The sequence below is a fragment of the Eschrichtius robustus genome, chromosome 17 (assembly GCF_028021215.1).
Source record: "Eschrichtius robustus isolate mEscRob2 chromosome 17, mEscRob2.pri, whole genome shotgun sequence".
Lineage (NCBI taxonomy): Eukaryota > Metazoa > Chordata > Mammalia > Artiodactyla > Eschrichtiidae > Eschrichtius > Eschrichtius robustus.
Window position 1 is genome coordinate 11,854,603 of NC_090840.1, and position 17,939 is coordinate 11,872,541.

At 37.9% G+C, this 17,939-nt stretch overlaps 2 protein-coding genes across 3 annotated transcripts in view; one reads left to right on the forward strand and one right to left on the reverse strand.

The window, feature by feature from the left end:
* The window catches only part of MTFR1 (mitochondrial fission regulator 1), a 68,768-nt gene that overhangs the window by 22,267 nt on the left and 28,562 nt on the right, over nt 1–17,939 (forward strand). For both annotated transcript variants that reach the window (XM_068525391.1, XM_068525392.1), the window contains one exon: nt 5,336–5,451. In XM_068525391.1, the coding sequence (XP_068381492.1) occupies nt 5,336–5,451 (116 nt within the window). The remainder of the gene's footprint in view (nt 1–5,335; nt 5,452–17,939) is intronic.
* On the reverse strand, nt 14,778–17,553 carry LOC137751453 (E3 ubiquitin-protein ligase MYLIP). The gene has a single exon (XM_068526050.1). It carries the CDS (start codon nt 17,406–17,408, stop codon nt 16,071–16,073), a length of 1,338 nt encoding a protein of 445 aa, XP_068382151.1. The 5' UTR covers nt 17,409–17,553; the 3' UTR covers nt 14,778–16,070.

Sequence of the window (17,939 nt, forward strand, 5' to 3'; positions counted from 1 at the left end):
CACAGATCAGCACATTTATTTACACCTTCATCCAGTTAATGGGCCCAATGAATATTGGGCTGGGAATAAAATGAGGTAATGAATGTTAAAGAAAACATATAAAAGCACTCAATGTTTCTTTGCTCTGTTTGTTGGAATGGAGTTCAGAGGTTTTGATTTGCAGTGGTTCTCAATACTGGCTGCATAATTAAATCACCAGGAGCTTTAAAAAATAAAATATCCATGCTCAGGCCCCATCCTCCAAGGCCCCAGCCTCCTCACAAAAACACTTACGGAACTTATAAAGAATATAATGTGTCATCCAAGGCTTACTAAATCTGAATTTCATATATTTGATTTTTTTTTTCATTTGTTTTTTAAAACCTCTTCAGAAGCTTCTTATGCAGCCGAGTTTGAGGACTTCATTTACAGATTGTGTTTCAGTATTTTACTAAAGAAAGTTTACAGCAGTAACATAATTATCTATTGGCAAATTATGAAAGTAATCGCTAAAGCACCTTTGGGGTCATTTTTATAAATTTCAAATTTTATGAGTTAAAGAAAAACCTGGAATTTAAGTGTGGCTTATTGGGGTAATAAATACTACACTTAGAAAAACCTAAGGCAAAAAAAAGTGCTCTTGCATACCATCAGATAAGGGGAGGGTGGGTACTCGGCCCTGTACTATGGTAGTTTGAATCCCTGCTCAGTAACTGGCAGAACTCTGGGTAATTTAACCTGGATTACCTTTGTTTCCTGTGGAAACCCTGCCCCAGGCTATTTTCTTGGATTGCTAGGAGTGATTGTTGGAATTGGTGGTGGAGGGAATGTTGTGTAACCAAACAGTAATGAATAAGATTCTCACTAAAGTCCACACACTGTGACTAAAGGTGGAAGTAAAACAGCCGCCTGGCACGGGGCAGCCCATCTTTATTTAGCAAATCAACTTGAAATCCATGCATTCTGTTAGGTGCTGTTGGTCAGTGGTGAACCAAACAGACACAGTCTCTACCCTTACTGGGATATGGTTCAGTGGGAGAGGGATTAAACAAGGAAATATGCTAATAAACATAAAATTATAATTTGTACTAAGTGCAGTGAAGGAAAAATTGGTATAGCATGGGGAGACTAACAGTGGTGGTCTGGGAAGGCGGCCCTGGAGGAATGACAATTAAGGATTAAAAAGAGCCAGCCCCTCAAAGAGTTAGGGAGAGGGATGGAGGTGGGGCAGTGTTGGCAGAGAGAACAATAAGTGCAGAGGTCCTGAGGCAAGACAGAAGTTACTGTTGAGGAACTAAGACAAGGCCCCTCTGTCAGGAGCTAGTGAGGTGGGAGACGTAGTGTGGTATCGTAGTGTGGTATCGTGGTCTTTGATGTCTGAGCCATCTGAGGATAAGTACCTGGATTCGTACTAAAATTCATTGTTAAACTTCATATTTTTCCCAGTTACTGTCTGATGATCTGGACTCTGCTAGCATGTGATGTCATACTGTATGTGATGTCCATTTCTTGATATTTTTAGCTATAAAATGGCCCTTAAGGGTAACTGAATCCAGATATATGCATTATGTTTTATAAATTTGGTAACATGGCGTAGTAATTTGAAGCCCAACTCAGTAAATAACTAATGTTTGTGATGTTTTATTCATTCTCAGTAATTGACTTCTTATAGACTTGTTTTTCCATGGGGATACTGTTACTTACCTTCCTAGGTTATTTTGAGAGATACACACACACGTTTCCTTCCCTCTTGTCTCTCTGGCCGTTTTTCTTCTCCCTGTTCTCCCCTCACCTTCCTTCCCTCCCCCATTCTAGGTGTGTCATGAATAGGAAGGGTTAATAAATGCTCAATTTTTTTTAAAGTGACCACATTACTCAGCAATATTAGTGCCTGTCTCAGCTAGAATATTTAGTTTGGTGTTCTTTACTCAGGTATACCTCTTGGCCTATTGGTGTCACTGTATGTCACTATATTAAAATGCAGAAATTCTGCTTTTAGTTTTTCTTACTATGACAGGAATTGGTAGAAAGAGAGGAATAATTAAATCTGTAATTAAAAATCTAGAAGTTTTTTTACCGTGTTGCTTTTAAGAATACATGTTTTGCATTTGGCTGTAAACAAAAGGTGGTAAAATAGACCGAGTATATTTACTGTTACACCGTTTTTGGCAAGAAACTGAGAGAATCCTAGTTCCCAGTACCAGTGTGTTTATTTTATGAAAAGTCACATGAGGACAAAGCGAGCTCTTCTAATATTTTATTCTAAGTATTTCAGCTTTTGTATAAGCTTTATATTTTTCTTTTATGCATTTTATTAAATAAATCAATTTCTTCAGTGTAGTTTTACATTATCAGAATATTTAAAATTACCTAAAATTACTTCAGTAAAATTCTTGAAATGTAATTGAATCTTAGATAATTTAAATTGTTTCAAATGTTGATTTGAATTTCTTAAGATCAGTAAAAATACAATGCTCTTACTGAATTTTGCTCTGAATGAAATGCTTTTCTTACTTTCTGAAAGGAATTTGGATACTGATAAATCAATAAGCACTAATTTTATTTTAAATTTTATAATGCCCTTGATTTTGAAAAAAAATTTTTCTGTCGTTTTTTTTTTTTTTCCCCCTACTAACAATAGCTGTGGTAGGACAGGACCTTGCTGGAACCTTCAGTAAGTTGACCTTTTCTTTTTCAAACTTCCCATCCATCATCCATGCATGTCAGTTGTGGTGTCTAAATCATACCTCCAAGGATTCCATGCCCTCAGTCCCCTTGCCTACACTGACCTCACCTAAACTAGTACTTTACTAGGTGAACTGTACTTCCTGTTTCATTCTTATGCTACTGAGTGCCCATTTCGACAACAACTGAAGTGGCCTTTTAAAAAAAGATTAGATTTTTTTCAGTTTTATTTTGTTTTTTGTATGAGTTTCCCCAGGGACTTTGTTAGGCTTCTTTTTTGGTGGCATAAATCACTGTTATAATGTAGGTACGTGACTTAAATACTAAAACTACTTTGTTTTGTGGGGCAGGATGTCAATTAGAAATGATACAGGTATTATCAATTCTGGAATTGGTTCTTGACAGTATCATTAACATTTTCATCTCATTGAGTACATGTTATAGACATGGTATTATTTCAGTGATTAAATATAATCAATGCTCAGTAAGATTACAGACTAAGTCCATGGAATAATTGGTTTTTGTTTTAAAGTTTGTGCAAAAAGCAACATTTCATGTTTAATATGCGAAGTGCTACAGATGTAAAATTGAGAAATATTGTATGATCTTTACATTATAAAATAAAATACTTTGAAAGGCTGTCACAGAATGGGTTTAACTTATATTTTTGAGTATTCTTAGAAAAGTATTTTGCTTCCTTTTATGGGCAAAAATATCTGGGAAGAAAACAGCAATTTTTGTAGCTTTTATGGGAAGGTAAGAAGTCTTAAGGTCAAAACTAGATTTTTATTTATCTTAAATATACCTTTCTTCCTACCAACTAGTAAGTGTATTGGAACAAAATTTTATTTTCTAAATAAAGAGTTAGGTAACCAAATTGATCTTCATGAGCTAGCACCTTAAGGAAGGGACCATTCAGGTTTTACCTTTATGATTTGTCACTTGTACAAAACAGCCCATTCAACACTGTATCTTCTAGGAGCCTCCACAGAGCTTGGGGGACCTTCCTGTTCCCAAATCTCCATGTAACCCACTTAGAATCTCCATTTTATAGTGTGACGGGAGTATTAATATACCATTCTGTTCTCAGTAATGGATAGAAACAGAATATTGCCAGATTCGCAGGCTCTTGAGACCAGATGGGGATGCCCAATTCATTTATATTATTTAAGTTGTACAAGATACCAATTTACTGAAAACTGTTTATTGACTTATTTAGATAAATTTCTGAAACGTATAAGGGAGAAGTAGAAAAATCTTCTTTTTGATTTTTCTTTGATCATATCCCTTGACAATGTACTTGCTGAAGGTTATACTTTTTTTCTCTTCTGACCACAGTTACTCCACTGTGTGCCTTAAAACACTGGTATTTTGAAAGCTTTTTCATCTTAATTCCGTTATTAGTTTTTTTGTTTTTGTTTTTGCCCAGGATTAAGTTCTTAAATCTCTACTCTTCTAATATACTTGTCTTCTTTCTTGCCGGTACCCCTGTCCTTCCCAAAAGCCATAATTTAAGGCATTTTAAATACTTGATATTCTTAGTATCTTGTTGTTAAAATGTCAGTTTTCTAATACTACTCTATAAAGTTGATAATGTTGGGTAATTATGATATCTGAATGTGTGCACATACCAGTAACCAATATGTTCAGTTAAAATTTTATTCATAATGTTAAAGATATATTATTTAAAAATTAAAGATATATTATTTAAAAATTTTAATCATATTAGTATTATGTGTTTGTAGGGTATATTTTATAGTTGAGGAACAAGTATTATTTAAGTGTAGCTTCCAAAAGCTTCATCTGGCAATGATAATAGTAAGAAGGTTCAAACAAAGCATGGGTTACTGTAGAAGCTTTCTGATAAATACGTGTAAATCTCTTTGGCGTCTTAAACATTTTTCTTCAATTAAAAAGTCTGCATTTTCTTTTTTATTTAAACCTTACTTCAACTTGTAGGAAGTATTACATTAATCTGATAACAATTATTCATTAGCCATCTGGCAATATTCTTATAACAAAACTTAAATTTAATTCAATTAAGTTATTTTTCCATTTTTTGAAGGTCAATTTCAGAACATGCACGCTTTTTCTTTGTTATATTTATTTCAGAATATTCTGTTCCTTCTCTAGGTGTTTAAGGTCAGCTAGAGAATTCTGTTCTACTGCTATTTGTATTTTTGGTTCTTTAATATAGTTATTACTTTAATTTAAAAATCAAGAGATCTAATGATATTTGAAAATGTATTTTCATTATTGTAACAGTGTATCTATATAATACCCATTTAAAAATATTACCAGATTTAGCACAAATTGGTCACTATACTTTTTACTAAATCTCTTCAGAAAAGAACTGATTTATAATGTTTAAATTCTAAAAATTTTCTTAATGTTTTAGGATGAACAGAGGTTTTTGTTTTTTTTTAACGAGTCTCATTTGACCTGTAAAATAAAAATTGAATGAGTTAAATTATAATTCAGAGATTGCATGCACTATTAAACAACAGTGTGACATAACTAAAGGTCTCTTTCGTGGAGACCTTCAATGGAAATGCTAGAAACTGTCCATGTGTTTGTAATGCTAGAGCTGGTGATTTTCCTTAGGTAATAAAACGTTTTATTCTACCATTTTGGTGCTAGATGAAGAACTTTCCCTATTTGTAACTTACAGCTTACCAGCCCTACAACAGAATGGAGCCCCAGCCAGCCAGGAGAGGATGCAGTGGTGTCTTTTGCTGATGTTGGATGGGTAGCCAGAGAAGAAGGAGAGTGTTTAACAAGACGAAGGTCAGTCTGGGTGGCTATCAGAGCTGAGATGCAGTATTTAGTATTTTAAGATGGTACATTGGAATCATCTTCTTATGAGGCATCAAGGATACATAGATAAAATAAGACACAGTCCCAGCTTTCCAGGAATACTTGGAAATACTTGCTAGAGGAGATTACAAAAGGAAATCAATAATAGCGATACTGGAAAGACTACTAAATAAATACGGAAGGCCACTGTGGGATGAGAGGTTCAGCAAGGCTTCTCAGGGGGAGGGGATGATAGAGCTGAGTGCTGAGGGGCAGTAGGAGCCACTCAACTAGGAAGGCTGTATTCCAGGTAAAGTGAATGTGATTAAAGGTACTAATCAGGAGGCCACATGGCATGTTCAGGAAACGCCAAATGGCTCCATGAGGCTAGAGAGTAGCAGAGAAGGGTAGGCTGTAGGAGATGAATATGGAAAGTAGGTCGAGGTTAAAAGGTCATACATGTTAGGCTAAGAAGTTTACACTTTTTACTGAAAGCACTGTAGAGCGATGGAAGAAATTTAAGCATCATAGTAATATTATCAAGTTTGTATTTTAGTTAAATTTCCTTGTAAACAGTGTAAAGAATAGAAGGGAGCCAAGTCAGGAAATAGGCTAAATAAGAGATGATAAGAGTTTGACTAAATTAAGAAACCGACAGAAGGCATGGAGAAAAAGGACAAAATCAAGAGATACTGAGAAGAATTTTAAACTTTTTTAAGAAACTTTTTAGGTATTGGGGTTGAGAAAGGAAGAGTCTAGGATAACTCCCAGGTTTCTGGCTAGGATATGAGAATGGTGGAACAATTAATAAGAATATAGGAAAACAGATTTCTTTCTGGAGAGTGGGAGTTAGAGGTAAGTCCAGTGTGGAATATGCTGTGTTTGAGCTTCCTGTGGGACATTGACATAGCTCTGGAGACAGTTTATGTAGCTAGATACTGATAAAGAATGCTTGCACTTCCACATGTGGATAGAATGGCTGGTACCCAGAGTACTCAAGGAGCATATATAAGACATGAAGAGCATTTGTATCCTGGATAAAGCTGGCATTTGGGAGTAAGTCAGGAGAAAAAAAAAGAAGAAAAGAGAATGAAGGGACTCCCCTACCTGCCAGAAGTAGCTCAAGAGGCAGAAGGAGAACCAGCAGAGAGTGTTGTCATGGAAGCAGAGGTAGGAGAGCTTCAGGGAAGTAGAGTAAACTTCCATCAGTGTCAGATACTTAGAGGCTAGGTAAACCAAAAACCTAGCAAGTTTCCATTTTGTTTTGCAGTTGAAAGATTATCATTGACTTTAGCAAGAGAGTAATTTCATTTGAGTGGTATTAGCTGAATAAAATAAGAGTTAAGTAATCCACGAGCAAAGAAGGAATTTGATTTGAATGTCAAGTAGGAGTGAGGACATAGCAGTAGAGGAACAGACCAGATTATTGCAGGATTAGCAGGTAAAGAGCCTTTCTTTTGTAAGATGTTTATTTTTTTGATTAAACTTTTTGAGATAATTGTAGATTCTTCACATGCAGTTTACAAGAAAGAATACAGAAGCATTTCCTGTACCCTTTACCCAGTTTTCTCCAGCGGTAACATCCTGCAAAACATGGTACACTATCACAACTAGGATATTGACACTGGTTAAGTCAAGATGCAGAACATTTCCATACTACAAGAACCCCTCCTGTGGCCTTGTTATGGCCACACCCACTTCACTTCCACCTCCAACCCCTCCTTAATGGCAACCACTTATCTCTTCTCCATTTTCACAATTTTGTCATTTCAAGATAGTAATATAAATTGAATCATACAATATACAGCCTTTTGGGACTGGCTTTTTTCACTAAGCATAATCTCTAGTGATTCACCCAAATTGCTGTGTGTATCAGCAGTTCCTTCCCTTTTAGTACTGAGTAGTATTCCTTCATATGGATGGACCACAGTTTGTTTAGCCATGCACCAGTTGATGGACATCCGGATTGATTCCAGTTCTTGGCTTTTGTAAGTAAAGTTAATGTAAATGTGTACAGGATTTTGAGCTAGCATAAGTTTTCATTTCTCCGGAATAAATGCCGATGAGGGCAATTGTTGGTTCATATGAGTCACAAGGTAGTTGCGTGTTTAGTTTTAAAGAAACTGACACACTGTTTTCCAGAATGGCTGTATTATTTTACATTCCCACCAACAGTGTATGGCTAAGCCAGCTTCTCTGCTTCCTCACTAGCATTTGATGATGTTAACTTTTTTCCTTTTTTTTTTTTTTTTGCCATTGTAATAGGTGTGTATTGTGCATCTCATGATTTTAATCTGTGTTTCCTTATTGGCTAATAATGTTGAACATCGTTTCATATGTTTGCCATCTTCATATGCTTTTGAATAAAATGTCTCTTCATGTCTTTTGCCCATTTTCTAATTGGGTTTTCTTTTGTGAGTTCTTTATATATGCTAGATATGAGTCATTTTTCAGATATGTGGGTTTGTAAACATTTTCTCCCAAATGTAGGGCAAGTAGGACAATTAAATCTTATCTTTTCATCTATTTAACAGGGTCTTTCACAGAGCAAAAGTTTTATATTTTAATTCGTTCGTTTTTCCCTTTTACGGATCATGTTTTTGGTGTCAGTGTAAGAACTCTGTGCCTATGTTAGATCCTTTGGATTTTCTCCTGTTTTTGTTTTTTTCAAGTTCATAGTTTTATGTTTTACAATTAGGTCTCTGATTGTTTGTCTGGTTTTGGTGTCAGAGTAACACTAGCTTCAAAAAATGAAGCTATCTATTTTCTGAAGAGATTGTATAGAACTGGTGTTAATTCTTTAAACATTTAGGAGAATTATCCAGTGAACCATCTGGACCTGTTGATTTCTTTTTGGTGAGATTTATTTATGTATGTATTTATTTTATTATTATTATTATTTTCACAGAAAGGCATTTTATTTTAAACATAGCAGTGTGTACCTGTCAATCCCAAACTCCCAATCCATCCCTCCCTCCCACCCTTCCCCACTGATAACCGTAAGTTCATTCTCTAAGTCTGTGAGTCTGTTTCTGTTTTATAAGTTCATTTGTCTCATTTTAGATTTTGCATGTAAGCGATATCATATGATATTAAGTGAAGTAAGCCAGACAGAGAAAGACAAATATCATATCTTTCTCTGTCTGACTTACTTCACTTAGTATGATAATCTCCAGGTCCATCTATGTTGCTGAAAATGGCATTATTTTATTCTTTTTATGGCTGAGTAATATTCCATTGTATATATGTACCACATCTTCTTTATCCATTCATCTGTCGATGGACATTTAGGTTGCTTCCATGTCTTGGCTATTGTAAACAGTGCCTGCAGTGAACATTGGGGTGCATGTATGTTTTTCTCTGGATATATGCCCAGGAGTGGGATTGCTGGATCTTATGGTAGCTCTATTTTTAGTTTTTTTTAAGGAACCTCCATACTGTTCTCTATACTGGCTGTACCAATTTACATTCCCACCAACAGTGTAAGAGGGTTCCCTTTTCTCCACACCCTCTCCAAGCTTTCATTTATTGTTTGCAGATTTTTTGATTGATGGCCATTCTCACTGGTGTGAGGTGATATCTCATTGTAGTTTTGATTTGCATTTCTCTAATAATTAGTGATGTTGAGCATCTTTTCATGTGCTTCTTGGCCACCTGTATGTCTTCTTTGGAGAAATGTCTTCTTAGGTCTTCTGCCCATTTTTCGATTGGGTTGGGTGTTTTTTTGTATTTTGAGCTGCATGAACTGCTTGTATATTTTGGATACTACTCCCTTTCTGGTTGCTTCGTTTGCAAATATTTTCTCCCATTGTGTGGGTTGCCTTTTTGTTTTGTTCATGGTTTCCTTTGCTGTACAAACACTTTTGAGTTTAATTAGGTCCCATTTGTTTATTTCTGTTTTTATTTCTGTTACTCTGGGAGAGTGATTAAAAAAGATATTGCTGTGCAATTTATGTCAAAGGGTGTTCTGCCTATGTTTTCCTCTAAGAGTTTTATAGTGTCTGGCCTTACATTTAGGCCTGTAATACATTTTGAGTTTATTTTTGTGTATGGTGTTAAAGAATGTTCTAATTTCATTTTTTTGCATGTAACTATCCGGTTTTCCCAGTACCATTTATTGAAGAGACTTTTCTCCATTGTATAGTCTTGCCTCCTTTGTCATAGATTAATTGGCCATAGGTGGAATTGAGTTTTGGTGTGTTTTTAAAATTATGAGTTCAAGTTCCTTAATAGAGTTATGTGACTATCTTACGAATTTCATATTGGAAGAGATGTAGTAGTTTGTATTTTTCAATTAATTGGTCCATTTCATCTAACTGGTTAGGTTTATGTGTATAGAATTGTTTGTAGTATTTCCTTATTATCCTTTTGATAGCTACGTGGTCTATAGTAATATATCCCCTGTTTCATTCCCGAAATTAGTAACTTGTGCCTTCTCTTTTTTAAATATTTGTCAATTTTATTAATCTTTTCAAAGAACAAGCTTTCTCTTTCATTTATTTTTCTTTTTTTCTTTTGTTGGTTTTCAATTTTATTGATTTCTGCTCCTATCTATTATTTTCTTCCTTCTGCTTGCTTTGAGTTTATTTTGCTCTTTCTCTAGGTTCTTTGGGTGAGAGTTGATATTATTATTATTATTTTTTTTTTTTTTAGCAGTCATCAGTTTTATACACATCAGTGTATACATGTCAGTCCCCATTGCCCAATTCAGCACACCACCATCCCCACCCCACCGCGGTTTCCCCCCTTGGTGTCCATACGTTTGTTCTCTACATCTGTGTCTCAACTTCTGCCCTGCAAACCGGTTCATCTGTACCATTTTTCTAGGTTCCACATACATGCATTAATATACGATATTTGTTTTTCTCTTTCTGACTTACTTCACTCTGTATGACAGTCTCTAGGTCCATCCACGTCTCAACAAATGACTCAATTTCGTTCCTTTTTATGGCTGAGTAATATTCCATTGTATATATGTACCACAACTTCTTTATCCATTCATCTGTCGATGGGCATTTAGGTTGCTTCCATGACCTGGCTATTGTAAATAGTGCTGCAGTGAACATTGGGGTGCATGTGTCTTTTTGAATTACAGTTTTCTCTGGGTATATGCCCAGTAGTGGGATTGCTGGATCATATGGTAATTCTATTTTTAGTTTTTTAAGGCACCTCCATATTGTTCTCCATAGTGGCTGTATCAATTTACATTCCCACCAACAGTGCAAGAGGGTTCCCTTTTCTCCACACCCTCCCCAGCATTTGTTGTTTGTAGATTTTCTGATGATGCCCATTCTAACTGGTGTGAGGTGATACCTCATTGTAGTTTTGATTTGCATTTCTCTAATAATTAGTGATGTTGAGCATCTTTTCATGTGCTTCTTGGCCATCTGTATGTCTTCTATGGAGAAATGTCTATTTAGGTCTTCTGCCCATTTTTGGATTGGGTTGTTTGTTTCTTTAATATTGAGCTGAATGAGCTATTTATATATTTTGGAGATTAATCCTTTGTCTGCTGATTCATTTGTAAATATTTTCTCCCATTCTGAGGGTTGTCTTTTCGTCTTGTTTATGGTTTCCTTTGCTGTGCAAAAGCTTTGAAGTTTCATTAGGTCCCATTTGTTTATTTTTGTTTTTATTTCCATTACTCTAGGAGATGGATCAAAAAAGATCTTGCTGTGATTTATGTCAAAGAGTGTTCTTCCTATGTTTTCCTCTAAGAGTTTTATAGTGTCCAGTCTTACATTTAGGTCTTTAATCCATTTTGAGTTTATTTTTGTGTATGGTGTTAGGGAGTATTCTAATTTCATTCTTTTACATGTAGCTGTCAAGTTTTCCCAGCCCCACTTATTGAAGAGACTGTCTTTTCTCCATTGTATATCTTTGCCTCCTTTGTCATAGATTAGTTGACCATAGGTGAGTGGGTTTATCTCTGGGCTTTCTATCTTGTTCCATTGATCTATGTTTCTGTTTTTGTGCCAGTACCATATTGTCTTGATTATTGTAGCTTTGTAGTATAGTCTGAAGTCAGGGAGTCTGATTCCTCCAGCTCCGTTTTTTTCCCTCAAGACTACTTTGGCTATTCGGGGTCTTTTGTGTCTCCATACAAATTTTAAGATGATTTGTTCTAGTTCCGTAAAAAATGCCATTGGTAATTTGATAGGGATTGCATTGAATCTGTAGATTGCTTTGGGTAGTATAGTCATTTTCACAATATTGATTCTTCCAATCCAAGAACATGGTATATCTCTCCATCTGTTGGTACCATCTTTAATTTCTTTCATCAGTGTCTTATAGTTTTCTGCATACAGGTCTTTTGTCTCCCTAGGTAGGTTTATTCCTAGGTATTTTATTCTTTTTGTTGCAGTGGTAAATGGGAGTGTTTCCATAATTTCTCTTTCAGATTTTTAATCATTAATGTATAGGAATGCAAGAGATTTCTGTGCATTAATTTTGTAGCCTGCAACTTTACCAAATTCATTGATTAGCTCTAGTAGTTTTCTGGTGGCATTTTTAGGATTCTCTATGTATAGTATCGTGTCATCTGCAAACACTGACAGTTTTACTTCTTCTTTTCCAATTTATATTCCTTTTATTTCTTTTTCTTCTCTGATTGCTGTGGCTAGGACTTCCAAAACGATGTTGAATAATAGTGGTGAGAGTGGACATCCTTGTCTTGTTCCTGATCTTAGAGAAAATGCTTTCTTTCAGTTTTTAACCATTGAGAATGATGTTTGCTGTGGGTTTGTCGTATATGGCCTTTATTATGTTGAGATAGGTTCCCTCTATGCCCACTTTCTGGAGAGTTTTTATCATAAATGGGTGTTGAATTTTGCCAAAAGCTTTTTCTGCATCTATTGAGATGATCATATGGTTTTTCTTCTTCAATTTGTTAATATGGTGTATCACATTGATTGATCCATGTATATTGAAGAATCCTTGCATCCCTGGGATAAATCCCACTTGATCATGGTGTATGATCCTTTTAATGGGTTGTTGGATTCTGTTTGCTAGTATTTGGTTGAGGATTTTTGCATCTATATTCATCAGTGATATTGGTCTGTAATTTTCTTTTTTTGTAGTATCTTTGTCTGGTTTTGGTATCAGGGTGATGGTGGCCTCATAGAATGAGTTTGGGAGTGTTCCTTCCTCTGCAGTTTTTTGGAAGAGTTTGAGAAGGATGGGTGTTAGCTCTTCTCTAAATCTTTGATAGAATTCACCTGTGAAGCCATCTGGTCCTGGACTTTTGTTTGTTGGAAAACTTTTAATCACAGTTTCAATTTCATTACTTGTGATTGATCTGATCATATTTTCTATTTCTTCCTGGTTCAGTCTTGGAAGGTTATACCTTTCTAAGAATTTGTCCATTTCTTCCAGGTTGTCCATTTTATTGGCATAGAGTTGCTTGTAGTAGTCTCTTAGGATGCTTTGTATTTCTGTGGTGTCTGTTGTAACTTCTCCTTTTTCATTTCTAATTTTATTGATTTGAGTCCTCTCCCTCTTTTTCTTCATGAGTCTGGCTAATGGCTTATCAATTTTGTTTATCTTCTCAAAGAACCAGCTTTTAGTTTTATTGATCTTTGCTATTGTTTTCTTTGTTTCTATTTCGTTTATTTCTGCTCTGATCTTTATGATTTCTTTCCTTCTGCTGACTTTGGGTTTTGTTTGTTCTTCTTTCTCTAATTCCTTTAGGTGTAAGGTTAGATTTACTTGAGATTTTTCTTGTTTGTTTAGGTAGGCTTGTATAGCTATAAACTTCCCTCTTAGAACTGCTTTTGCTGCATCCCATAGGTTTTGGATCGTCGTGTTTTCATTGTCATTTGTCTCTAGGTATTTTTTGATTTCCTCTTTGATTTCTTCAGTGATCTCTTGGTTATTTAGTAATGTATTGTTTAGCCTCCATGTGTTTGTGCTTTTCACGTTTTTCTCCCTGTAATTGATTTCTAATCTCATAGCGTTGTGGTCAGAAAAGATGCTTGATATGATTTCAATTTTCTTAAATTTACTGAGGCTTGATTTGTGACCCAAGATGTGATCTATCCTGGAGAATATTCCGTGTGCACTTGAGAAGAAAGTGTAATCTGCTGTTTTTGGAAGGAATGTCCTATAAATATCAATTAAATCTATCTGGTCTATTGTGTCATTTAAAGCTTGTGTTTCCTTATTAATTTTCTGTTTGGATGATCTGTCCATTGGTGTAAGTGAGGTGTTAAAGTCCCCCACTATTATTGTGCTACTGTCAGTTTCCTCTTTTATAGCTGTAAGCAATTGCCTTATGTATTGAGGTGTTCCTATGTTGGGTGCATATATATTTATAATTGTTATATCTTCTTCTTGGATCGATCCCTTAATCATTATGTAGTGTCGTTCCTTGTCTCTTGTAACATTCTTTATTTTAAAGTTTATTTTATCTGATATGAGTATTGCTGCTCCAGCTTTCTTCTGATTTCCATTTGCATGGAATATCTTTTTCCATCCCCTCACTCTCAGTCTGTATGTGTCCCTAGGTCTGAAGTGGGTCTCTTGTAGACAGCATATATATGGGTCTTGTTTTTGTATCCATTCAGCAGGCCTGTGTCTTTTGCTTGAGCATTTAATCCATTCACGTTTACGGTAATTATCAATATGTATGTTCCTATGACCATTTTCTTAATTGTTTTGGGTTTGTTTTTGTAGGTCCTTTTCTTCTCTTGTGTTTCCCACTTAGAGAAGTTCCTTTAGCATTTGTTGTAGAGCTGGTTTGGTGGTGCTGAATTCTCTTAGCTTTTGCTTGTCTGTAAAGCTTTTGATTTCTCCATCAAATCTAAATGAGATCCTTGCCGGGTGGAGTAATCTTGGTTGTAGGTTCTTCCCTTTCATCACTTCAAGTATATCATGCCGCTCCCTTCTGGCTTGTAGAGTTTCTGCTGAGAAATCAGCTGTTAACCTTATGGGGGTTCCCTTGTATGTTATTTGTCGTTTTTCCCTTGCTGCTTTCAATAATTTTTCTTTGTCTTTAATTTTTGCCAATTTGATTACTATGTGTCTCAGCATGTTTCTCCTTGGGTTTATCCTGTATGGGACTCTGTGCTTCCTGGACTTGGGTGGCTATTTCCTTTCCCATGTCAGGGAAGTTTTCGACTATACTCTCTTCAGATATTTTCTCGGGTCCTTTCTCTCTCCCTTCTCCTTCTGGGACCCCTATAATGTGAATGTTGTTGCATTTAATGTTGTCGCAGTGGTCTCAGGCTGTCTTCATTTCTTTTCATTCTTTTTTTTTTTTTTTTTTTTTTTTTTTTTGCCATAAAAAAGTAGAGTTTTAATATCTGACAAAATGTCTGTGCAAAGAAACAAATGCATAAACACATTACTGCTACATTAAGGCAATATGAAAAGTATACTCAGAAATCTCAGTAAAGTGACAGTGTAGGTTTCTAGCTTTAACTTAGCTAGTATTGCACCCAATAAGGTCATCCAGGTTCCAGACATCCTAGAAAACCAACAAGCTGACCAGGTTCCAAAATGCCCAAGTGGGAGTGGAAAACATGATTAAGAATACAGAAACAAAAAACCCCCGAAACCCCTCTAAAACATATAGAGGGACAACAAAAAGTTAATACACTTAAGCATTTACTACCAAAAAAAAAAGCTTACAATATCTAGGATATCTACGATAAGGCTGTAAAAGGCTCGATGGCTCAAGCAAAAGCAACCCCACCGGTTGAAGCTGGAGAAGGGTGCGTCGGAGAACTCACGAACCACCCCTACTTTGTACACGGCGAAGCTTCATCTCAGCGAGCAATGCTCTTCCTTCCAAGGAACATGTGCTCCCTTTGCAATCTTAAAATATTCCACCAACTCAAGAGGCCCAAGGAGTGCTGACTACTCCACAGAAATCGGCTAACCAGACTGGTAGCATTTTATAATTGAAAGGCTTGGGGACAGGGTAAGGAGAGGGGGAGGGGGAAAGAATAGGAAACCATCCAGGTGGAGTGATCTGTTTTCCACTGGTCAGACTGGTTTAAATCTGACAACTTTGTGTCCACTCTAAAAAAGTCCCCGAATCGAGTTTTAAATATGTTTGCCCCCCAATCTTTCTTGAACAAGTTAGAAAAACAGAAATGACATTAAAATGACAACTATCTCTTTAAGAAAAATTTTCCTATTAAAAATGTCCAGAGCTCTGTGACCCGTACAAAAAGAACCAAGTAAATCCTTAAAATGAATTCTTACAAAATTGGCTGCAAGTAGGAAACTTACCTTGGGATACGTTAGGGAGACTTAAACATCATTTTCTAAAAGGTACTCACTTTTGGGCTATGCTGCCACTTAACTGATGTCAAAGATCTTCCTGATTTCTTTACTTGATCATAAAAAGAAGAAAAGTCCAAGGAATGTGTCTGGGTCCCAGAGCTCTTCCTGGTCGCCAACCCAGAGGTGCTGATTCTACGCATGGTACATTTTGGCGGTGAGGAGTAGTCATACTGTTTCTATTCTTCTTTTTTTTTTTTTCCCCTAAACGTTGCATGGCAGATGGGCGTTGGAGTATTTATTCTCTCCACAATCTATCATGTTTATAGTTTATACTAGTGCAGTTCATGGAGACATGGCATGTCCGGTAAGTACACAGCAGATCAGATCACAGTCAGGTTGAGAAGACTGGTGTGGGTCGGCAGGTAGACATGCTGGACGTGGTCCACCCGTGACCTGCAGACAGGACAGGACTGGAGCTGGGTGGCGCAGCCCTCGCAGCACACAGTGTGGCCGCAGGGGCAGAAGGCTGAGTTGATCTCACCCTCGCAGCACAGCACGCACAGCATGGCCTCCTTGAGCTTGCGCAGCTTCTCCTGGAGGGCCCGGGTCTGCTGGCAGCCAAGGCCCTCGCAGCTGCCGCAGCTCATGCTGCTCTCCGAGGACTTCAGGGGAGAGTTTGGGGGGCTGGGGTCGCTTCTCGGCACGAGATCCACCACACCCGCGTTGTACAGAGCCCTCCTGGCGTGGTCATACGCCTCCTTGGAGGTTCTTTTAATATCGAAGACATACTTCTTGCCCAGGTTGATGTTTTCGTTCAGAAACAGAGAAGCCAAGTGGCCCTTCAGGTCTCGGCTGTACTGCATCATGACGGCACTGGTCACCGTGTCGCACCTGTAAAAAGCATGCGTCTCGGTGATGGCTCGGTAGAGCCCGCTGGCTGCCCTAGTGCTGATCATCTTGAACAGGAGCACGATGCTGTTCCCAGACTCCTTGGTGACGGTGAGGTACACATTCTTCCCTGACTGGGTAGCCATCTGCACGACAGGGTAAGCAATCCTATTAATTGGGCTGAAGTCATCTTTACAAATTGAGATTCCTTCAGGTCCAACCCCAATGAGGAGTTTCTGCCCTTCGCTGTCCCTCACAGAATGCCATTCTGTGCCGTAGTTTTCCATTGCCGACACAATCTGCAAAACTTGGTATTCAGCCGAAGCCTGGCTGGTCCCCTCCAACTCCTTATGCTTTGCCACAATGCTGCTCAAGGTGGCACTGGAGAGCTCCTTGGCACACAGCCCCTCAGAGCTGTACTTGGCTGTGTTCTGGCTGTAGTCCCCAAACTTGGTCTGCGCCAGGAGGGCACTGAGTTCCACCGCTTGCTCTGGTGAACACTGGAGGTGGCCTGCCAGGAGGGCCTCCTTGATATGCAAGAAAAAGATATGCCTAGTCTGCTCCTGTAAGATGAGATGAGGCTCCACGAAGAACTTGACTTTCAGTTTAAGCCGGTAAGGGGCTAGCCCATCCATCTGCTGGGAGATCCGATTTCTCAGATTTAGCCATAAACTTTCACCTTTGCTACCCGTAAACTGCAGTCCAAAATAATCAACTTCTATAATTCCCAATCGCCTGCACACCTGGTTGAGGCAGTCCTCGCCGTTGGCTTTCGCCTCCACCTCCACCTCCATCAGCACCGCGTCCGGCCTCGTCACATAGCACAGCATGGCTGGGGCCGCCGCTGCCGCCACAGCCGCCTCGTCTTTGGTGTGCGCGGGGTTCAGACCCAGCTCCGGGCTCGGCGAGGCTGGCCCTCGGGAGGCTGAAGCCCTGCAGACCACTGCCCTGCGCCCTGCGCCCCGCAGCCGCCTCGCCCTCCCCGCCACCCCCTCTCCAGCCCGCCCGCCAGCTGGCTCTCCGGCTCCCGCGGCGGCGCCGCACTCCAGCAACCCGACCCTCTTTTCATTCTTTTTTCTTCATTCTGTTCCGCAGCAGTGAATTCCACCATTCTGTCTTCCAGGTCACTTATCCGTTCTTCTGCCTCAGTTATTCTGCTGTTGATTCCCTCTAGTGTAGTTTTCATTTCAGTTATTGTATTGTTCATCTCTGTTTGTTTGTTCTTTAATTCTTCTAGGTCTTTGTTAAACATTCCTTGCATCTTCTTGATCTTTGCCTCCATTCTTTTTCCGAGGTCCTGGATCATCTTCACTATCATTATTCTGAATTCTTTTTCTGGAAGGTTGCCTATCTCCACTTCA

Coding starts and splice junctions, on each gene's coding strand:
- LOC137751453 (XM_068526050.1), bottom strand. CDS start 17,408: ATGCTGTGCTATGTGACGAGGCCGGACGCGGTGCTGATGGAGGTGGAG.